At 41.6% G+C, this 24,169-nt stretch overlaps 1 protein-coding gene across 1 annotated transcript; it reads right to left on the bottom strand.

Annotated features, from left to right (window-relative positions):
• Window positions 1–5,289: 5,289 nt before the first annotated feature.
• Tnfaip6 (TNF alpha induced protein 6) lies at window positions 5,290–24,169 on the bottom strand. Its single transcript, XM_052724228.1, has 6 exons — window positions 23,574–24,169; window positions 17,689–17,826; window positions 13,725–13,886; window positions 12,076–12,304; window positions 8,380–8,420; window positions 5,290–6,265 (listed from the first exon to the last, which is right to left on the bottom strand). The coding sequence occupies exons 1-6, from the start codon at window positions 23,908–23,910 to the stop codon at window positions 6,102–6,104; spliced, it is 1,071 nt and encodes a 356-aa protein (XP_052580188.1). The 5' UTR covers window positions 23,911–24,169; the 3' UTR covers window positions 5,290–6,101.

Raw genomic sequence — 24,169 nt, 5'->3', positions numbered from 1 at the left:
TAAGGAAAGAATTTCTTCAACTTAGGTGGGTGGTTTCTTCAAAGTAACTTCATTGTCATAATGACATTCAATTCATCAGAGTGGTGGTATGAAATTTGACAGAATTTGTGTCTTGCTTTTTCCACTAGTTCCATATAACACACAGTCATACATCAAATAACACAGCAATCAGATGTCTGGTTTCTCATTATGGGACACACAGCTCATTTGTCCAGGGGATAATAAGGTGAGCCAACAAATGTGTTTTCCAAAACTCATATAGTGGTTTACTACTCTAGCTTGCTCTTTTGCTTGCCATTGTGGAAGATATTGTCTGGCTTCCGAGTCCCATGAAGTATGGTATGATCAACATCTTTTGTTTGTGAGGTTCTTTCAACACCAGTGTCAATGGAGTAATGTACAGGGCTGTGTTAACTGGGTCATGTGATGGTTTGAATGAGACTAGCTCCATAGGCTCATATATATGAATGCTTGGTACCCCAGTTGGTGGAACTGTTTGGGAAGAATTCGGAGGTGTGGCCTTGTTGGAGAAAGTGTGTCACTGGGAGCAGGTTTTCAAAAGTCCACACCATTCCCAGTCTTTCTCTCTCTCTCTCTCTCTCTCTCTCTCTCTCTCTCTCTCTCTCTCTCTGCCTCTAACTTGTGGATCAGGATGTAAACTACCATGCTGCTCCAGCGCCATGCCTGCCTGCCTGCTGCTATAATCCCTGCCATGACAATTAACAGACTAACTCTCTAAGACTGTAAGCAAGTCCCCAGGTAAATGCTGTTCTTTAGGAGCTGCCTAGTTCAAGGTGTCGCTTTACAGCAATAGAAAAGTAGCTAAGACAGGTCAGTCATTCATAGTAATGGACAGCTTGTGGCTATTACAATTCATGAAGCAAATTCCTACTTAAGGAACAAGCCTCTGTCTCTAGGCTTCCAACATGGAGCCAAGTACTCTCCAAACTGCTCTCTTGGCATCTGTCTTCCTTGGGATCTCTGGCAGCAGCCATAGCAACCCCTGGTAACGCTTGGGCTTCTGACAGTCTTCCCCTCGATCATCATGGCAGGCCTCCTGACGTAAGCAGGTTATGCCAGAAACACGGAAGAGTACACCTGTACACCTGTATCTTCTAACAATGTCAGAATTCATTGGATAACAGTAAAGTCACAAGGATCACTGCTTTCAGAGGCAGCAGCTTGCCATCTAACACTGCCTTCCTTGGTGTTTGGCAGAGGGGAATGTAGGCTCTTTGATTCCAGTTTTAATCACTGACATTGACTCTCACACCACACAGAGCACAGCCCTCAGTACGTCTGTGTGTATATCTGGATGTGTTTATGTGCCTTACAAATGGATACAAGTTAAAGAAGCTGCAGCAGACTTCAAGAGGTTTCGGAAGTCGCCTGAGAATCTGAAGGAAGCAGGCCAGTGTGGGAGGGAGCTGCTACCGTAGCTCCCAAAGTGCTCGGATTATGGGCACCACCTCACCGGGCTTGCTTGTATCTTAGCTGCTCCTTGCTACTCTGCTTGTATTAGAACTATTCCGTGTTGGTTGTATAACGGTCAATATTGAATATTTTTCTACTCATGTTACTGTACTGTCTTTGACACAAAACATGTGTGCTCCAGTCCTCAGTGTTCGGAATATAGATTGTGATTGCTTATAATAAGCAATTATATCTTCATTGTCATACTGTACCGATTTGTAAGCTGATTATACTTCATTTGGGGCATGGGAACAATGCTAATTCTTTGCTTCATTTCATTGACCCTCTGTATGGCAGGCTCTTATGGAGACAGTGTGTGGATGCAGTCATGTAAGAAAGCCACTATTTTTAATGAAACTTTCACTGTAGTGAGGGAGAGAAAAAAAAAGAAGTGTTGAATGATAAATGGGGATCAACTCTAGGGTTAAAGAAAGTAGGGGAGGGGATATACACTTTTTCAGGGAGAGAGTTGAAACGAAAGACTTTTCTGGGACTTGTGATGGAAAACAAGTGGAGACTGTAGTGATCTCGGGATTGGTCATTTCAAGTGAATTGTAGCAGAGGCAGTATGTGGCCAGCACACCCTTTGCCAGCCTTTCTGCCCAGTTGGGAGGGTGATCGTGTGTTACTTCTGATCACGGAAGTAGTCATGAATCATGGTCTCTTTTTCCACTCTCTCCAACTTGTTTTACTTGTTTTGTAGGCTTTTGATTAATTCCCTTTCTCAGTCCCACGCTACATGACTAGTTTCTAATCTATGCCTTTCCTGTTGATTGTTCTCACCCGTACTCCATCTTCTGCCCTGCCCTCCCACCCCCCACTGTCTTTACCCCTCCCTGTGCTGTTATTCTCCTTCCCCCTCTGATACCACTGGCATTCCATACCCCTCTATATTACCAACGTTCTACACCCCTTCTCTTGAATGCCACCCCTGCCACCATGGCCCTTTACTAGTGTACCACTGGCATTCCACTCCATACCCCTTTATATTACCAACATTGCATAACCCTTCCCTTGAAGACCCCCTGTCCCTGCCCATGGCTCCTTACTAGTGTACTGCCATCTATGGGGTATTTCAATTTAAATATATCCAAAGATATAAAGATAATATCCACATATAAGAGAGAACATAGGGAATTTGTCTTTCTGGGTTTGAGTTACTTCACTTACAGTGATTGTTTCCAATGCCATCCATTTATTTGTGAATTTAATCATTTTCTTTTTCCTTTTATCCCCCAAGCTATGATCATTTATTTGTTACACTTAAAGACTTATTTTTTACTAGACTTAGATTTAGAAACAGAAGCTCTCACAAGGACAGCCTATGTCTCTTGACAGTCTTTTCCTGGTGTTTTTCTTTGGCTCCCTTCATTTTCTTGGCCACAAATTTAGCAAATTCTGCAGCCTCATCCTAACTTTTCTTAGTTATTTGTTTCTCCAGAGCAATACGTGGGCATTTGTGTTGCAGGACACGTTGGGTAACAAGATACTGAATCTTTGTGGCTTTGGTCCTGAGCTTCTTACCTTCCTTGTTTAAGGGCTTCCTGACAACATGCTGCTGGGCCTCGTCTTTAGAGAGATGGAGAAGTTCTCAGACTCTGTTAGCTCTCTGGGGACCCAGTTGCAGAGGCAGAGTAGCATCTGTCAGGTCAGCATAGTGGGAATCTTCTTTCTTTTTTTTACAATAACCAAGTTCTGAATACTCTGATTGGCATCCACACCCTCCAATATACTTGTGATTCCTCTCTCTTGATCTGTAAGAATGTCCTTTACTCAAGGGCAGGTGTACTCTATTGGCCTCCAGCCACCCTGCTTCATGGGAAGACTTTGTTTGTTGTTCCCACCATTGATTCAGACCACACAGCCCTTCCACTCCTCGGCCAGGGCATCAGCAGCCACTTCTGTGGCCATGCACACAGATGGCAGCTGGGAAGGAGACATCCAACTTCATCTTGACACAACCAGTTGCCTAGGAGGTGTCACAAAAAAAAAAAGAGCTTTCTTTACAGCTGAATCTAATCTCCTCTCTGTCTCTGTCTCTCTCTCAGTCCCCCACCCACACCCTGTTGGACAGGGTCTCACTATGTAGCCCTAGATATCCTGGTGCATTCTATGTAGACCAGGCTGGCCTCAAAGTCATAGAGATCCTTTGCCTCTCTGCCCACTGGGTGCTGAGATTAAAGGAATGCACAACCACATCCAGCTTTTAAAACAGTTTCTAGGTTTATTTCATTTATTGTGTGTGCATGTGCATGTTTTGCTCACATGTATATCTATGTATCATGTATTATCTTGGGACTGGAGTGATGGACAGTGTGGCTGTTGGGGATTGAACCTGGAACCTCTTAACCACTGAGCAATCTCCACGGCCCTCTTTAAAATTTTTTAAAATTGGGGGCTGGAGTAGTTAAGAGCATTGACTGCTCTTCCAGTGGACCCAGGTTCAATTCCCAGAACCCACATGGCGGCTCACAACTGTCTATAACTCCAGTCCCAGGGAATTTGACACCCTTACATATATGCAGGCAAAACACCAATGTGTATAAAATAAAAATAAATTATTTTTTATGTGTATGAGAGTTTTGCCCCCATGTATGCCTGTATACCATGTGTATCCTGGAACTAGAGTTATGGTCTCTTTCTCTTTTCTTTTCTTTTCTTTTCTTTTCTTTCTTTCTTTCTTTCTTTCTTTCTTTCTTTCTTTCTTTCTTTCTTTCTTTCTTTTTTCCTTCCTTCTTTCCTTCCTTCCTTTCTTTTTTTTAAAGACAGAGTTTCTCTGTGTAGCCCTGGATGTCCTGGAACTCATTCTGTAGACCAGGATGGCCTTGAACTCAGAGATCTGCCTGCCTCTGCCTCCTGCGTGCCGGGATTAAAGGTGTGCACCACCACACCCAGCTTCTATTTTGCTTATGTGATATTTGTTAGTTTTTATCCCTGTAGGTGTCTGTGTATACCTGGTGCCCTCAGAGGCCAAAGGAGGACATCAGACCCTCTGGGACTAAAGCTGCAGATGATTGTGAGCTGCCATGTGGTTACAGGGAATTGAACCCAGGTCCTCTGGAGAAGCAGCCAGTGTTCTTAACTGTTGAACCATATTTCCAGCTCCTAATCACTTTTAAAAATATTTATTGTTTTAAATTATGCCTGTGTCTATAAGTAGATAGATGCACATAGGTGTGGGTGCCTACAGAAGATCTGGATACCCTGGAACTGGGGGTACAAAGTGGTTCTGAGTCATCTGACATAGATGCTGGGAACCGAACGTGGGTCCTCTGCAAGAGGAGTCTCTGCCTCTAACTTCTGTACTACCTCTCCAGCCCTGGAATAGCTAACCTCTTACTGGGCATGCTCGTATGTTAAATGAGACCCAGGAGGCTACTGCTTGGCTTGAGCTCCTGTGCTAGGCCCAACACACCAGGCCACATGAGTCACTCAGACTGACTGCCTTGTTTGTCGGACCCTCCAAGGAACCCAGAGAGAGCTAAAAGCCAAATTACCAACCAAACTACACTGTTGTGTCTTTTTTTTTTTTTTTTTTGCTAATTAAAAGAGAGAAGTTCTGGGCCTGGAGAGGTGGCTCAGTGGTTAAGAGCATTTGCTGCACTTCTGGAGGACCTGTGTTCAGGTCCCAGAATCCACATGGCAGCTCACAACTGACTGTAATTCTAGTTTCATAGGATCTGATATCCTATTCTAACTTCCACAGGCTCCTGCATGCACATGGTGTGCTCGATCACACACACACACACACACACACACACACACACACACACACACACACATTCACACACCACTCAATAAATAAACTTTAAGAAGGAAAGATTCTATTTTATTAGCTTCTGATTCATATTTCTACATGTAGACCTATGTCCCCATAAAATCAAAGACCTGCAAGATATTTATGTCCAAGAGTATTTATTACAGCAATTTTTATGAAAACAATCTAAAATCCCAATATGGATTTGGCTTAAATAAAGCAGGAAACAATCATACTAGGGGATATTTACAGCTGCTCAAAGTCCCAGTTTGTAGAAAACTCAGTGATCTTGGGAATTGCTCAAGCTATGAATGTTTACATTAAAAATATCAGGTTATAAAATTGTACATAATGCAGAATGACAAAATTCAAATACAAATACGTATAGTTACATATATACATATGCTACAAGTAGAAAAACAAATGAAAGACAAACATTGAAAAATCTTAATACTAGTTATTCCTGTGTAGTAGAATTATGAGGCTTTTTTTTTCACTCATTTGAAGTTTTCTGTATTTTTCTTTTTTAAAAAATAATTTATTTTTATTTTATGTGCACTGGTGTTTTGCCTGCTTATATGTCTGTGTGAGGGTGTCAGATCTTGGAGTTGCAGACAATTGTAAGCTGCCCATGTGGGTGCTGGAAACTGAGCTCCAGGTCCTCTGGAAGATCAGTCAGTGCTCTTAACCGCTGAGCCATCTCCCCAGCCCGTGTATATTTTTCAATTTTTCCCCACAATTACATATTGCTTTCACATTCGGAAAAATAATAAATACACGTTAATAATAAAAATACAAAAGTGAGAACAAAGGAGATCCAAAAGCTACAAACATAAATATTGTATGTTTTGAACATCTCCTTAAAAATTTTTTATAGATGGCTGAATCTTCCAGGTAAGAACTTTTTATTTCCAGTACTACTTATATTTTTGGCTTGGCTGGATTTGGATGCAGGCTCCACAGTGACATATTTAATCTGGAAACCTCCGGCAGTGACGGATGCATCGCTCAGAAACTTCAAGGTCATGACATTTCCTGTAGGGGTCGGGGGAGGCACACATAGGAACAAAGAGGTTACTCCAGTTTGATTTGTCTGACAATTAAATGACTTATCATCTCACAAAAGAATACATAAAAGAGCCGGCGGTGGTGGCGCACGCCTTTAATCCCAGCACTCGGGAGGCTGAGGCAGGCGGATCTCTGAGTTCGAGGCCAGTCTGGGTTACAGATTGAGTTCCAGGAAAGGTGCAAAGCTAAACAGAGAAACCCTGTCTCAAAAAAAACAAACAAACAAAAAAATTACTATGTGGTAGAGGAAGCCAAAACAAGAGAAAATAGTGTCTCTAATGTACAAAGAACAATCTTATAAACAAAATACAAATAATCTAACAAAGAGTTGCTAGAGATAAAGTATTCTAAAAACCGCAGTGCGGGTTTGATTGCCCTAGCTGTAAGTTAACTGTTTAGGACAAATAGTCTGTCTTCCCATGCATGCTTTTTGTCATTATTTTTGAGACAGAATCTCACTAGGTAGCCCTGCGAGTCATTATGTACCCCAGGCTATCCTCACATTCTTGTGTGATCCTCCTGCCACACCCAGCTCTGCTTTTTTTTTTTTTCTTGGTTTTTCAAGACAGGGTTTCTCTGTGTTGCTTTGTGCCTTTCCTGGAACTCACTCTCTAGCCCAGGCTGGCCTCGAACTCACAGAGATCCGCCTGCCTCTGCCTCCCGAGAGCCCGGCCAATGCTGTGGTTTTTTTTTAAGAAGAATTTTTATGTTCCAACTCCCTCGTAAAGCTCTAAAGCCAACCTTGTTCCAATCTTCTGTTCACATAAAATATGTCCTTGAGATAAGAGAAATAAGAGTTTTATAGTGAGTTTCCTTTCTTGGGAATATTGTAACAATAACAAATTAATAAGGTCTAGACAGTCGTCATTCAAAGATGGAGTAGAGAGCTTCACAGCTTGTAAAAATGACACCTCAGAACTGAGAGGCTGCAAGGCAGGCTGTGGGAGGCCATTAAAAAAGGACTCAGCACCGCCAGTCTCTGGAGCGCTGCTGTTCTTAGGTGCAAAGCGTGGTGATAATTTTATGACTTGGAGAGAAAACAGAACCTATCAGAATGCCAAGTCCTGGCGCTGGAAAGAGAAAGAAAACAGAGACTTCCGAGAAAACAAAGGTTTTAGCTAAAAATAAAAATTTAGCCAGGCGGTGGCGGCGCACGCCTTTAATCCTTGCACTTGGGAGGCAGAGGCAGGTGGATCTCTGTGAGTTCGAGGCCAGCCTGGGCTACAGAGTGAGATCCAGGACAGGCATCAAAACTACACAGAGAAACCCTGTCTCGAAAAAACCAAAACCAAAAACCAAAAACAAAAATTTTAAAGAGCAGTTTAAGATAACTTAAAGAGTGATATTGCCAATTGTGATCAATTTATGTTACTAAGAGGTCATTTTTAACTGGCGTTACTTCTTAGAACATAAGCATACAAAATAACTCTGGGGGTGTGTATGATTTAGGAAGCATTGCCTATTATATCCAGCCTTTTGAGATTTACATTAAATTAGGATACTAAAAGTTCCCTGTGGTTGCCAATAAAGAAACCTTATGGCCGTCTAGCCCAGCACTTTCCTTTCCTTATGCGATGGCTGCTGAAAATACCACAAGGAACTGTAAGGACTGTTGTACCAAGACAGAAATGGGATACAAACAATGCAGTCCTTTACTATGGCGGACGCTGTGTGTAACTACTTGATAATTCACTTAAGTCTTTTATCAGTGAATATTTCCAGCTACTATGATTGTTGTTGTTGTTATTGTTATCATTATTATTGACTGTGCTGGGAATCAAATCTAGGGTCACTGCATGTGCAAAACGAGGACTCTACTATTGAGCCCAGTGCCAGTTCCCACTCATTTATTACCACTCCAGACCCCTGGCGATGCAGTTCTCAGGGACTCGTGGCTTCCAGCTGATGCCTGCCGATGAGAACTGTCCACACACACGCTATTTTGATCACAGAGTTGCTCAAAATCTTTAGAATAAAAATTGGCATGGCTCTATGCTTAGCCCTCTCAGGTTTAAAAGGTGCATGATATTGAGGGCAGTATGGAAAAGCAAAGGAACATTCTGCTGTAATTTGGGTTTTACCTGTGCTAATGATGTCTTCTGGAAGTTCATCACCACAGTATCTGAAAGAGAATTTTTAGAAAAGAGAAGTCACACACACACAAGAAGCACACAACTATTGATATGGCTCTTATTTATGACAAAATACTTTATTCCCCACAAATTTCCTCTAGTCAAAAAAATAAAATGGTTTTTTGAGATAGGGTCTCATTCATGTAGCCCTGGCTAGCCTAGAACTCACTATGTAGACAAGGCTGGCTGGGCTGGCCTAGAACTCACAGAGGACTGCTTGCCCCTGCCTCCTAATGCTGGGATACTCTTTTTTTTTTTTTAAGCATGGATTTGTAAGGAGAGAAAAGGATATAGTTTTAATTAATCTTACAATCTTTTTTTTTTTCTTTTTTTCCTCTGAGACAGGGTCACTCTACATAATACTGGCACCCTGGGATTCACTAGAGATCTGCCTGCCTTTGCCACTTGAGTACTGGACTTAACACGTGTGTTACAATACCCAGTCCCACAGTCTTAATCAGATTTATAAGATGTTTGTAGCCTTTCTCCTTTAAGAAGCTGCAAAACTGCTTGCTCAGCAGAGAATGTGAATTCACTTGGAAGATAAAGAAAATTGTTTCTGGTTAACAGGTTTTTTTTCATGTTTTATTTATTTATCTGAGGCAAGGTCTCCTGTATCCAGGTTGGCTTGAAAAGTCAAATTAGTGCCAGGAATGATGGCACACACCTTTAAGCCCAGCCATAGGTAGGCAGGGGCAGACAGATCCCCGTGAGTTCAGCCCAGCTTGGTCTACATAGAGTTTCTGACCAGCCAGGGCTAAATAGTGAGAACCTGTCTCAATAAACGAACAGAAACTCCGGTGCTACCTGAGGACAGCCTTGAACTTCTGCCTCTGCCCTTTACTTTCTAAATACTGGGATCACAGGCATGTGCTGCCAGGTCCAGTTTTGTGGGGTGCTGGGACTCAAACCCAGGGCTTCCTGCACTTGACACTCTACCAGTGGAATTCCAACCCTAAGTTTCTTCTTAACCCTGAATTTTGTGAAGAATAGGCATGGAGTCAATGGTAGAGCACTTGCCTGGTACTCTGTTCTTTTTTTTTTTTTCCCCTGAGACAGAGTTTCTCTGTGTTGTTTTGGTGCCTGTCCTGGATCTCGCTCTGTAGACCAGGCTGGCCTCGAACTCACAGAGATCCACCTGTCTCTGCCTCCCGAGAGCTGGGATTAAAGGTGAGCGCCACCACTACCCAGCTTGGTACCTTGTTCTTGGTCCCAGCCTTTACTCACAGCATTTTGGTAGTGATGGGAGGTGTGGGTGTTTAGTTGATGGTATTATTGTAAGCTATAGGATAAATATTAAAATGCAGAAAAATCATAGGTATGAAATACCTAACTATAGACCCTATTGGTATAAGATTTTGTTTTTATTCTGAATTACGACTTGAAATAATTCCTTCTATAATTTATTAAAAAATATATAGGTTTTATAGCTTTCTAAAACTACAATTCCAGAGAAAGGATGAATACACTATAATGGAAAATTACATGTATAAATACAATAAATAATAAATAAGCCTTATAAAAAACCTGAAAATAGTACTATATGATTTTATTTAGGTCTTTAATTGATTTTAGAATTAAAACATCATCTAATTCACAAGCTTCAGTGAATTATGTGTGTCTATGTATATGGGCTCGACTGCATGCTGGGGTACCAAGGATCAAATTCAGGGCTTCATGAATACTAGGAATACTTAAAAAAAAAAAATGAAGTTGGCTGCATTTCCTGATCCAAAAAGTTCTCACCTCTCAGCCTCCTGTATTTTTTGTTATGCATACTTTCAGTCAAAAATCCCCATAGTTTGTGCAAGAAATCCCCATTTTTAATTGTTTTTAAGTCACATGTTTCAACATAATCCAAAAACTGATTGCGCCTGAGTTGAGTGTGTGTGCACACCTCAATCCCAGTCGGCAGGAGAACTGAGGGTTCAGGATGACCTGGACTTGCACAGTGAAGGTCAGCCTGGTCAGCCTGGGCTCCATACAGAGACCCTACCATAGACAAAGCGAAATAATTGAGCCTGCCATTTTGAACTGCTCCCTCTTCTGGGTTCTTCTACTAAGTTCCTGCCATGTACGGTAGGAAATTGGTAAGTGATAGTCCACTGATAAGTAATAATACAAGTTATTAAATGGGACTTGCATTATAAAACAGCTGATTACATATATGTCAGTTTAGAAATGTTTTGTAAGGCGTTCAAAATTTAAGCTATATGAAGATGTTGGAGCAGGTGTAAGATCCAAAATTAATCTGTAAGCCCCACCTGCCCAAGAACCAGGTAACTTTCTGGAATGCTGGGAGTTGTAGTTGTAAACTCCATATTGCCAAGGACCAGGTAACTAATTTCCTGGGCTGCTGGGAGTTATAGTTCTTGGAAAAATAACAACGCTTCATAGGAAAGTATGGTGGCCTCTGAACTTTGTTCATAAAAGCCATGACAACACGTATCTAGGGGCCACTCAGCTGGGGTATTTCCAAGACTCATCCTGACCAACGGCCATCTTGGTCAGTATTTAATATTTTAGTAAAGCTTGTTTCAAATTTGGCCTACAACGCTGGAACTGATTTTTCTCCAGTGAATCTCAGGATTGACCCAGGACATCTTGGATCACACCCGTAATCCCAGCACTCAGGAGGCTGAGACAGGAAGATTTCCATGAGTTCAAAGTTAGCCAAGAAATCTGGATCATCTTCAATGTCAAAATCCTAAACTCTCAGATGAATACACAGACCACACTGAGTGTACTGTGCCAGTGGCAGATCTGAATGTCACCACACTCATTCGGCCTGCTACAGCACAAGATCCCTACTTTCCCACCTGCCCAAATTGGGATGGGAACACAAAAAGACTATGTCCAAGCATGTTGAAAAATAAGGGAAGTTGGCAGGGCATGTATTTCAGTTGGTAGAGTGGTTATCTTGCATGTCCAAGGTCCTGGGTTCCATCCGCAGCATCTAATAAACCAGGCCTGGTGTCACTGCCTGTGACCCAATACTTGGGAGGTGGGTGCAGAAGAACCAGGTTCAAAGTCATTCTCTTTTACATAGTGAGTTTGAGGCTAGCCTGGACTACAGAAAACTCAATGTGTACACAAAATGAGAGGAAGAGAGGGAGAGACTGACTTGCACATTTTAACAGGAATTTCATTTCCCATGTCTTTAGTCACGTGAGGTTTTGACTAACTAGACAACGAGGTTTTATAGGTCAACAATCAAAGGCAGCTTCACGGCTTTTGTAATCGGTGTAGGCACAGCCAACTCAGGAAAATCTTTGTAGGTGAGTTATATGGAAACAAGGGAGTGAGGGATGGGGGGTGGGGGAGATGAAGCATGCCTGTAATCCCAGCACTTTGGAGGTGGAGGCTGGAGGATCAGGAATTCAAGGCCCGTCTGAACTACAAAATGATTTCAAGGCCAGCCTGCAATCCCAGCTCCCCTGATAAAGAAGAGATGAAGAAGGTTGGAAAGGAAGAAGAGGAGAAGGAAGAAGAGGAGGAGGAAGAGGAAAAGCATTACTTTCTGCTGGAGAGAATAGAAACACTGAGTATCAACAATATCATAGAAACAGGGGAGAGAAAACTAAAGAAGCATCAGATAAACTTTGGAAGTTCTCTGATCATCCTGGGCAGGGAAGCATTACCCACCTTCCTACAAAGCCATGGACATCATCGTAGCTGTCATATATTTCTACATAGTCAGCCAGGCAGCCTGGATCGTGTTCAAGGTCAAAGTTCAAAAAGCTCAGGTGAATTCGCTGACCATACTTAAGCCGAATGTGCCAGTAGCAAACCTGGTTGTCGTCATACTCATTTGGGAAGCCTGGAGATTTAAAAATTCGCTTTGGATCTGTAAAGACACCACCACACTCCTTTGCTGAAATAGGAAAAGAAGGTTTGCTTAGATATTATTTATTATTTTTACATAAATACTAAAGAAATGACAATACATTATGCATAGTATATTGTGTATGCTTATAGCTAACAGTAGTTTCTAAATTTTCTTTAAATTTAAAATTTTTTTAAAAGTAAGCTGAGTGCCCTGAGAATTGGAAAAGAGCAACTCTCCAGGATTCTGTGCACATATGCCCAGAGTAAGAAGTAGCTGCCATGAGAAAAGACAGCAATTTATAAAGATTTGTGAATTAAGATGGCATCCTTATCAGGGGACAATGGATCCTGGAAGATCCCTTTCATTAACACCTCTTCATTTCTCCGATACTTTGACTTTATTATTTGTTTATGTTTTTCTGAGGCAGAGTCTCACTATATAGCTTTGGCTGGCCGGGGACTCACTATGTAGACCAGGCTGGCTTCGAACTCCCAGAGATTTGCCTGCTTATGCCTCCACCATACTTGGCTTTATTCTAGACTCTGACAATGACTATTAACAATGACTAAATATATGGTAGTATAGCACAGGCTAGAACCAAAAGCTTAAAGTATGTACAAGTTGATTTGGGACTGGTGTGGTGGCACACACTTTAATCCCAGCACTCTGAGGCTGAGGTAAGCCTGGTCTACATAGTGAGTTTCAGAACAGCCAGGGGTGAACAATGAGACCCTGTCTAAAAAAAACAAAGACTAAAAACAACCACAACAAAGCAAAACAAACAAACAATAAACAAAACCCCCCAAATAGCAACAGCAGTAACAAAAACAATACCCAAACAAACAAACCAAGGAACCAAAGTGACTTGTTGGTCATAGTCCTGTGATAAATGCCTGTACTTGTTTTGAATGAGTGTAGTATCCAGCTCTAAGAAAAATGTTTTCAACTTGGAATCTACTTCATTTTGAGCTATAAGCTGCTCGTGGACACGCAAGGCTGTTCTCCGATGGTCAGGACCATTAAGCAATGCTGTGACAGGAGCCTAGAATGTTGCTATCACTCTCCTACTGTGATACGGAATTCCTCATAAGGTAGATCCAATACTTCATCACATCAGTGTGTTAGCAAATGCTGGAAGGGCTCTGAAACATAATAAATAACACTTTGTTCTGTTGTCTGGGAGAACAGACCTGAAAAGAAGAGTCTGCTCTTTTCTCCAGGAGCATGAATGAAGAGTAACTCTCCTTTAGTGAGAATATGTGAGGGAACACAATTCAATGCCCTGAACAGCAAGGAAGGACCTATGAATGGTAGGTAGAATTTTATCATCCTCCTCACTACATTCACTCATTTTTAGAAGGAAAAGCTGTTTCCTTTTAGTAATCTCTTGGCAGGTAACTGCTTCATTGCTGTTGTTTGTATAACTGCTTTTGCAAAAACAGAATTATCATTTCAAAGAACAAACCATGTGGGTTGTAGCAATAGGCATCCCATCGCTCACTCCTGTTGAGCCGGATTCCATAATCGATAATACCAGTTTTCCCAAATCCACAGTTGGGCCCAGGTTTCACAATGGGGTATCCAACTCTGCCCTTGGCCATCCATCCAGCAGCACAGACATGAAATCCTGAAAGAGGGAGAGAAGCTTATAGATTCACCCAAAAAAGTCCCCAACCTGGTAGGGAGGCAGCCACCCACTTTGTGTAGAATGGGGAAATCCTTGCAATTGTAGTGCTCTGGAGACAGATTAGAAGGATTTTAAATTCAAGGCCAGCCTAGGCTATATAGTGAGTACCAAGCATTGGACCTTAGATTAAGTTCCTAGCACCACAAACAAACAAAACACCAAACCAAACCAAAGTTTAAATACAAATAAAACATACACCCTTTTTTCCCTTCATTTTTGTGTTTTGTTTTTTGAGACAGGGTTTCTCTGTGTAATAGGTAGGCCTAGCTGTCCTGGAACTCACTCTGTAGACCAGGCTGGCCTTGAACTCACAGAGATCCACCTAGCTCTGCCTCCCGAGTGCTGGGATTAAAGGCGTGCACCACCCGTGTTCGGCTTACTTTTTTATTTTCTTCTTGAGACATGATCTCATATAACCCAGGCTGGCCTCAAACTCTTTATGTAGCTGAAGCTGACCTCGAACTCCCAAGGCTCCTGCCTTCACCTCTGAACTGCTGCTAGGATTACAGGTGTGCAGCACCACCATACCTGGCTATAAAATGTCAATTCTGACTGCTACTAGCTAGTGGTCCTATTTGAAAACAAAAACAAATGCCAGTAGACTAGGATTAAGTCCACGGGGAGTATGAGAACTATCTGATTTCAATCATCAAGCTGTCCTCTGAGGACACTGAGTGAGCCTTTGAGTAAAGACCCTTAGGCATCCATCTGTGAATTCAGCCAACTAGGAATCAAAACGACTTCCTGACAGATCTGCATCTGAGATGGGCTGTGGCTCAGTGGTAGAGCACATGCTTCCCACGCATCAGGCCCTAAATTCAATCCCTACCAGAAAAAACAAAAAACCACATTTAAACTTGTAAAAATATTTTTCTTGTCATTATTTCCTCAGAACTATATTTACACAGTGCTTACAGTATGGTAGATAATACAAATAATCTCTGATTTAAAATATACAGGTTATTCGTGTCTGTAATATCAGTATTTAGGAGGCTGAGGCAGGAGGATCACAAGTTTGAGACCAGCAAGACCTTGTCTTAAAAAAAAAACACACACACACACACACTAATAAAAGTCAAGCAAGCAAGCAACTAAAACAAAAAGGAGATGTGGGTGTAGGTTGGTGGTGGCATGCCTGAGCCTGTACAGCAGGGCCTGACCCTGGGTTTGATCCACAGGACTTGAGCATCCTTGGATTCTGGTTAGCAGTGGTGATCTTGGAAACACTCGCTTACTGATGCTGTGGGATAACTTACAGCTGTGTGTTTGTCTGGGATAAAGTATAATAATAGCATGGGCTTTGCCAGGTATTTGCCTATAAGGAAAGGAGTCCTGAAGGGGGGACTCAAGGGAGAGGGGAGCCAGCTTTCTTGTGGAAGAAGCAAGTAGTAGTAGCCAGGCACAGTGGTACACATCTTTAATCCCACTTGGGAGGCAGAGAAAGATGGGATAACTGTGAGTTCAAGGCTATCCTGGTCTACAAGCAAGTTTCAGGCTGGGGCTACAGAGTGAGACTACACTTGTAGTCCCAAGATTTGGGGGGGCTGAGGAAGGATCAGCTCCACAGCAGCCTCAGTTATGCAGTGAATTTGAGACCAATGTGGGCTACGTGGGATTCTGTCTCAAAGCGAACAAACAAAATTCACAAAAACAACGAAAAATCCCAACCAACTGACCAAACACCCAAATAATAGCAGCAGTTAACTGCTGGAGTTTTCAGGAGGTCTCTTGGCATCATCTTCCAAGTTTTTTTTTTCCCCTACCACTGTAGGAAAATTTTAAGTACAGTACACACAATTGGTGATAGTTAACCTGTGTGCACAATAAAGTTTATTAGCTTTGAACACCTAATGCTCCTGCCTTTACCTCTGAAGTGCTACTAGGATTGTAGGTTTTTTGTTTTGGTTTGTTTTGTTTTTTTCAAGACAGGGCTTCTCTGTGTAGCCCTGGCTGTCCTGGAACTTACTTTGTAGACCAGGCTGTCCTCGAACTCATGATTCGCCTGCCTCTGCCTCTTGAGTGCTGAGACTGAATATGTGAACCACCATAGCCTGGCTTGCCTTACAGTTTTTAATCCTATGGTACAGTAGTACAGATGCATTCTCTTCCTGTCAAAACATATTTTTACGAACGCCTGGGCATGGGGGTATATACCTGTAATCCCAGCACGAGGTTAGCAGAGGCACGAGGAAGATTACAAGTTTGAGGCCAGCCTGGGCTAAATTGTGGTATTCTTATCTTGAAAACAAAACAAAACAACAAAGTTAAGAGAAAAGTTCCTTAAATTATAACATTTCTACTACTGTGAGAGTTACAGAGGTCCTTGTGCTTACAGATCAACACTAGGGGAACCAGGAATGTTAAACACACAGGGTTGTCTCTTCAAAGAGAGAACAATATACAACCTGTTTTCCAGCGGGATGGCTGGGAACAGAAGTGGTTAACAGCCTGGTGATTTTTGTGCTCTCTATGTGGCTGAGACCATAGTGGATCCTCCCCCAGACCCTTATTGTGAACTTGTCAATCTATAGACCTTTTCTTTATGGGAGGTGTCACATGTACTTTACAGAGGTTTTCCATGTAGTCACATCTTAAGCTTTGTTGTGCACATGGATTAATTATCACCAATTGTGCGGTGCTTAAATATGCCTAAAATAAACTACTGAGGGTCAGACTCCCAAAATCTGAACCAACACCAGCTACTGAGTCATGCTGAACTGACCTACCTTCTCTCATCCCTCTGATCGTTACTCTAATGGCCATAGTGGTCACAGAGGCCTCTACTAGGTAAATATTTGTAAAATTGCATAATTTAATGGCTGAGGAAACCAACATTCACATGTCAAGATAGATAGAACAATATTTTAAGTGAGTATCACTTACAGTAACATTAATACACGGTGTTTCAAAGAGACCAAGGTAAAGAGGTTTCCTTCGGGGTTTATTTTTAGACCGCAGAACCTCTACCTGCCTCTTTCTCTTTCCTAGAAGTCTTGGGGACAGAGAACTGAGGTGCCACGCTGTGCTGTGGCCTTGCAGCCCCACTCCTTCACAGCTGCAAGGTAAGGTTGTGGTCCTGTCTAGCACTCACTGCTGTGCCCGGAGTCACATACACTAAGGCAGGCTAAATCACCGGAGTGGAGCTTCCTAAGTCCCCCTAGAAATCCAGGGAATCTGAAACCTCTCTCTGTTCCGAGGACTCGAAGGCCTTTTCCACTGAGATCCTTGTCTAGGTGTCCATGGTGTCTATCTCACCTACTCTCCACTTGAAGCTCTCTTCAGGTCTTTTAAAGGAAGGTTCTCTCTCTCTCTCGCTCTCCCTCGAAGGCCTCATCTTACTCTCTTTGGCATGATGCTCTGTCTCTTCTTCTTGTTTCCCAACTTTTCAAGTCCCAGCCATGTCTCCCTGTAGCCCCTGATGTTGTCGGGAGGCTCTCTCTCCTAATAAAGCTCGTTGTGGTAATTTCATGTCTGTTCCTTACCCAAACGCTCTGTATCTCTGCCATGACTTTTACTTTCTTAGTTCTCACTGGGTGGTACCCACCCCCCATGAGTCGCTGTTACTAGGAACTTCTGACTCTAAGCAGAAGGAATGAGAGAATCCCAGAAAGCAAAGATATTCCCACAGCAGAGAGAACAATCCCAAAGGTCTAGAGAGAAAAGTCTTAATAAGGGTTATAGGAGAGGTAGAATCCCCCCACCAAGGATGAATAAGACAAAAAACTGTTGTCAAGTTAGTTACCAATTTTTCTGGCTGCTTCTAGCTGCTTGTAGGTGGCAAGGCGGCCACCTTCAAATTCACATACGGTCTTGGCTTCTGCATAGGTGAGCTTGTATCTGCCAGCCCGAGCTTCTCGATGGTACACACCCGCTGCTTGTTCTGTGAATTTACAAAATGTCATCAGTGCACTATTCTCTATTCTTGTAGAACAAAGGAAAATTTCCCCCAGCAGGAAGATTGCATCAGATACATGTTCTTGCCAAAGAAATTTCTAGGTCAGCTGCCATGGTAGTTAAGTTTTTATTGTTAGAAAGCTTTGGGGAGAAAAAGAATAAGGGGGAATTTTCGGGGGGGAACAGAGACCACGTAAAGACTGGAGTTTAGATTGCTTTGATAGCATGAAAGAAAGTTTTTTTTTTAAAATTCATTATATTTCTAGATTAAACACAAGTAATAAAGTTTTGATGATCTTTTGGCTCTAAGTCATAAAAGCTTGGAAAGGGCCGGGCGGTGGTGGCGCACGCCTTTAATCCCAGCACTCGGGAGGCAGAGCCAGGCAGATCTCTGTGAGTTCGAGGCCAGCCTGAGCTACCAAGTGAGTTCCAGGAAAGGCGCAAAGCTACACAGAGAAACCCTGTCTCGAAAAACCAAAAAAAACAAAAAAAACAAAAAAAAAAAAAAAAGCTTGGAAAGGTAGATGAAGGAAGTAGATGAAAGAAACTTAGAAGGCAAAATAAACCAGTGAAAATGACTTCATTATGAAAGCCCACAAGGAAGGCAGACATGTCCATTGAGGGAATCATTACGATGATATAACTGAGAATTCCGTAAAGAACTTTAAAACAGCGGGGAAATCTGATGGAAACCTCAGCAAGCAAGTTGAGCACCAAAGAAAAGGGATTTGAAGGCAGCAGAGAGAATTGGCACATCCATAACCACTTTTTCTGATTTGTTTGTTCACATGTTGCCCCCAACATATTTTAGGCGATGACAAAGTCCTGTCTTCCAGTAGGTCACTGTTTCAATGAATTGTTTGGGGACTGCAGTGATGTCTCCATAGAAACAATGTGAAGAGGTTCCCCAGACAATTGTCACAAGTTTATCTCTCTCCGATGGTGCTAGTAGTGCCTCCCAGTTGTCTGGATTACTATTGAGCTTTTGTATACTGATCTGCCCAGTCGGCCACTGTGGAGATGTTCCCAGGGAATTCTTGAATGCCTCCGCACACAGCAAGACACAAATCCAGAAACATGTCCTGATTCAACTCCTATTTCTCTTCCCCAAACTAAAACTGACTCTACCACAGTTTGATGGGAAATGATGCTGATTGTGCTTCATGTTTTTCTAGACTCCAAGGATCCTGTTCTCATAAATTATATGGTAAAAGTATCCATCACTTAGAGAAGGCAACAGTCAATTTGATAGTTTTATTTACTCGTGTATTTTGATACAAGTTCTCATGTGCCCCAGGCTGACCTCTAACAAGCTATGCAGCTGAGGAAGACCTTGAATTCTGGTCTTCCTACCTTTACCTCCTGATTGCTGAGATTACAGACATGTAACTCTTGGTTTTATGTGGTACTGGGGAATCTAACCAGGGTTTTTTGCATGCTAGGCAAGAACTCTACCAACTGAGCTTACATTCCACAATTACAGACCAGAAAATACTAGCAACATCAGATTGTCACCAGTGGAGATGATTTTCACTTTGTAAATACCTGCCACCCAGGTGTCCTTCATGTGCCAAAGCCTCAATACACTCACTAATTTCCAGTTTTATTCTTTTAAGCACGAAGTTTGATGAATTTACCCAGGTGGTGTGAATCAAGCCCTGTCCCCTCAAGGGACTTAGACATGCATGCGTGGGCAACTAAAGTATATTTATTACTTTTTAAAATTAATTTTTTTTTTTTTTTTTTTTTTTTTTTTTTTTTTTTTTGGTTTTTCGAGACAGGGTTTCTCTGTGTAGCTTTGCGCCTTTCCTGGAACTCACTTGGTAGTCCAGGCTGGCCTCGAACTCACAGAGATCCGCCTGGCTCTGCCTCCCGAGTGCTGGGATTAAAGGCGTGCGCCACCACCGCCCGGCTAAAATTAATTTTTAAATTAATAAATATACACTTTTTTTCTGCATGTATGTCTATGCACCGCATGTGTACCTAGTGTTTGAGGAGTCCAAAAGTTGAATCCCCTGGGACTGGAGCCATAGATGGTTTTAAGCCACCATGTGGTTGCTGGGAACTGAAGTCAGGATCTCTGAAAGAGCAGTCAGTGCTCTTAACCACTGAGCCGTTTCTCCAGCACTGTTTTTTAAATTTGATTTTTGTTTTTTTGGTTTTTCGAGACAGGGTTTCTCAGTGTAGCTTTGCGCCTTTCCTGGAACTCACTCTGTAGCCCAGGCTGGCCTTGAACTCACAGAGATCCGCCTGCCTCTGCCTCCCAAGTGCTTGGATTAAAGGCGTGCGCCACCACTGCCCGGCCTGGTTTTTGTTTTCTACATAGGGCCTAGAATTTGTGATTCTCCTGTCTCAGCCATTTAAGTATGAAAATTAAAATGTTTGGCACCACACTGAACTAAGTATCTTTATCTTAGACACTATGCCTTTTGGTAGAGGAAAAAGATTCATGCTTAATTAAATTATTATAAATATTGTTGGTGGGGCTGGAGAGATGGCCCAGTGGTTAAGAGCACTGGCTGCTCTTCCAGAGGGCCCAGGTTAAATTCCCAGCACCCACATGGCAGGCAGCTCACAGCTGTCTGTAACTCCGGTTCCAGGAGATCCAGTATCCTCACACAGACATCCATGCAGCCAGAACAACAAAGCACATAAGATTAAAATAAGTAAATACATATTGTCAATTCAAACATCGAAAAATCCATCTGTACTCCAAGAATATAGAGAAAAATAAAAATTAGAAACAATTGTATAAATTATTTTAATGTATGACAACTCTTCCTAATCTGGTTTCCTTAATATTTTACTCCAAACATGAAGTACATTTCTGGGGAGAGATTAACAAAGACTTTTAGAAAATAATTTTAAACTTTCTTACCAGTAATTAAAAAAAATAACTATTGGAAACTGATGGCATGTGTCCGGGTAATAAGATTACTATAAATGAAACAACAAACTTCATGTGACATGATTTCAGTTTCTTAAATATTTCTATTCCATTTTGTTTTATGAGCAAACACACTGAGAATTCTTGATGTAGATATTTGACTATTTAACTAAGGAAGATAATAAAACAATTATGACAAGGTCTCACTATGTAACCTATGCTTCCCTTGGAATCTCTAATTGTCCTGCTTCAGTCTCTTGAGTCTTGGTGACTACAGAACTTCTTGCTCAGTAACAATTCTATATGAAATTATTTTGGTTTCTTGTTTGTTTGTTTGTTTTTTGAGACAATGTCATTTTCTAGCTCTGACTGACCTGGAACTCACTATGTAGATCAGATTGGTTTCAAACTCATAGAGATCTGCCTGCCTCCCAAGTGCCAGGATTAAAGGCATGCACCCCTACACTTGATCCTGCCTAGGGACGATGATAAACAAAGCATTTTGTGCGTGTATTTGTTTGTTTATTTATTCAGGTTTTTGTTTTTTGTTTTTTGTTTTTTTTGTTTTTTTTTTTTTCCGAGACAGGGTTTCTCTGTGTAGCTTTGTGCCTTTCCTGGAACTCGCTTTGTAGACCAGGCTGGCCTCGAACTCACAGAGATCCACCTGGCTCTGCCTCCTGAGTGCTGGGATTAAAGACGTGCACCACCACCGCCTGGCTTATTCAGTTTTTGAGGCAAAGTTTTGCTATGGATCCCAGGCTAGCCTGGAACTTCCAATCTTCCTACCTTAGTCCCCCAAGTACTTGGAATACAAAAGCAGAACCATTATTGTTTTAAAGTACTACTTAAAATATTTCTGGGTTTAGAATTTTAAGCTATTAAGACAAAATTTAGTACAATGAAAGTAGCTTTTAAAAGAAGCATGTGTCTAAAGAAATGATATTTTATTAATTTTCCTACTCTACCACTCATTTGTAAAACTGATTTTTTTTTCTCCTTTTGGCAAATGACAGTGGTGGCCTGTGGGCTCTGGTATCTGCTGGTTCTTCTGGGAGGAGTTAGGCAAGCTTGTAGACATCACTACTTGAGCCTTGGTTTTCCCATCTAGCAAATGGGAATAATGATAGCTGGTGCACCCTACTAGGAGCTCGTGGTACGCAACCTGCCCATCTTTGGCAGATTCAGTACAAAGATTAAAAAATAATTGTTCTCTGTGTTTTCAGTGTTCAAGATCCATGTTGACTGACTGACATTTCTTGTCCGTCAGTTTCTTTCTTGTTAAGTTGCCATTAAGAAATTAGAAGTCACAGAGTTCAAATGTCCTGTTCTGCACAGTTGCTACCAGATCCCTCCCTTCAAATCTAACTCTCTTTTCTCCCTAAACAGTTACTAATATTATATTGACCTAACCAACTGTAAACAATTTGTGCTGGGCTGACTGGTCAGTCATGTGTTCCAGACTGAAGCAGTTGATGGCGTCTCCAGCTCCTGATCCACAGTGTGCCCTTAACAAAGCTTTGGCTTGCTCCTCTCCACCACTGGGGCAGAACCGCTTTTTATCCACATTTACATTTTTGTAGCATACACACTCATTACAAAAACAATGACTTCAAGTTATTCGATCCCAGGAGAATTTGATAGTATTTCAAAATATCCCCATACGACTTTAATTCTGCCTAGCTCTATGGTGTTTCCCCACTTCTGACAAGCGTGTATGCATTTACTCAGTTGGATTGAGTGCACCCATCTACATTCATTTCAGAGCCCATCTTGACCAAACGGTCACACTGCAACTAGTTACTGGCTCAGGGTGGAAAAAGAGGCGGCAAGGCTGTGCCGTTCAAATCCAGCTTTTTAATGAAATCCTCATGGTTATAATTACCACCAAAGAGAACTCTGCTGAAAGGGAAAACTAGTCTATAATCATGTGTTGCCTAGCAAGCATAAAACCAAGATCTAAGTTAATTTTGCTTTTTCTTTATTTCTTTATTCTGTGCAAGAATAAGATGATCCTCTAGCAAGCAATCAAAAAATTTTTTCTCTACTAAATACAATAATCGACAAAATGCAACATCCACTTGAATAATAAGGGTTCTCGTATTGTTTTGAGTGCTATAATGGGTTGATACTCATTTCTGTGTTAATAGTCTTTTAATGGTCTATTGTTCCTCTTTCGTGTTTAACCTAAATCATCCCTTATGTTTAATAAGACAACAAAGAGAACTTTCCTCATTTAATCAAAGGTCTAGGAAAATACTTACATGACAAAAAGAACCAAAGCCTGATGAATGCATCAGAAAGTACAGAGCATTGTTATTTTCTTTCCTGTATCACATTCTAGTTTTGTTAAAATAGTTGAAAGACAGTTAGAAAAATTAAGATGGACCCTACAGCTCAGAGTACGTGGAGTTCAGAACTACTGTAGAAGTTCTGCATCTCCCATCTTACCTGAACTCTTACTGCGAAAACAGTTGCAATAATAATGATGATGATGATGATAATGATAATAAACCAAATCTATTATACTGGTGGTTTAGTTTCATAAAGAAATACTCACTGGTGAGCTACCATGTCTGCTTTGAAAATCTTAAAATATAGTTTCACAATGACACATCTCAACCCCTGCTTTTTGTTGAACAATGCATTGTGCGAAAGGATAACCTTAAGTTTTAAACGCAAACATCCTTTGTTTAATGGTATGTCAGTCAGTGTCTCTCTTTTTAAAGAATTTTCTGTGAAAACATCAGCCTTGAACATGCTAGAAATTTTTACTCATTTGAGTCAGTCCTCTGCAGTGTCAAAGGATTGTTATCCACAACAAAAAGCTTGTCAGTGAAGTTTCTTACCAAGCCATATGGAGTTATGAAAGATTCCATTCTTGAATCCCCATCCGTGAACCTCTTCCCACAGCAGGATCCATAAGCAAAGGAGCAGGACCATATCTTCAGTTGCAGCAGTTTTACAGTGTTGGGGCTGCCCACGAGAAATTCTCTGAGTAGCGGCTGGAATGCGGCTGAAACATCTGGTTTCCACATCTTTTAAATAGTTTTTTTCGGCCGTGAGGTCAGCATGTACTCTCCAATGGCACTTTCCGTTGCGAGTTACACAATTAGTTCTGTGTCTGAAGCAAGCCCTCTGACTCATTTGCATTGGCACCCAGACCGGAGGGCGCAGGATGAGCATCCACGTTTTAAATTCACTTCCTCAGAAACAAGCTCGTTGATTCTGCCAGTCACCAACACTTTTACGTTAGAAAGTTTGTGTCATTTGGTGCCGATTCAGAAGCGATTAAAGAAAAACCGAACTCCAGCAGAAATTCTCAAAGAAATCCTGAAGGTCCTTGTTTGCATTGTTAATTTTGGGGCTTGTAGTTTAACATTAATCTTTAACTTGATTGTGATAGTATCGCACAGTTTTTCCTAAACGTTGCCAAGTCAGTCTG

Source organism: Peromyscus californicus, unplaced genomic scaffold (assembly GCF_007827085.1).
Source record: "Peromyscus californicus insignis strain IS unplaced genomic scaffold, ASM782708v3 Scaffold_7__1_contigs__length_154581171, whole genome shotgun sequence".
NCBI classification, from domain to species: domain Eukaryota; kingdom Metazoa; phylum Chordata; class Mammalia; order Rodentia; family Cricetidae; genus Peromyscus; species Peromyscus californicus.
This window is presented reverse-complemented; position numbering and strand designations above follow the sequence as displayed.

Bases quoted from the DNA above. Each gene is read 5' to 3' on its own strand.
- Tnfaip6 (XM_052724228.1), bottom strand. From the start codon at position 23,910: ATGCTCATCCTGCGCCCTCCGGTCTGGGTGCCAATGCAAATGAGTCAG. The intron at 17,827-23,573 runs GTAAGAAACTTC...GTAAATTCACAG, and splicing joins TCATAACTCCATATGGCTTG to AACAAGCAGCGGGTGTGTAC. The intron at 13,887-17,688 runs GTAACTAACTTG...TCCCTCTTTCAG, and splicing joins AGAAGCAGCCAGAAAAATTG to GATTTCATGTCTGTGCTGCT.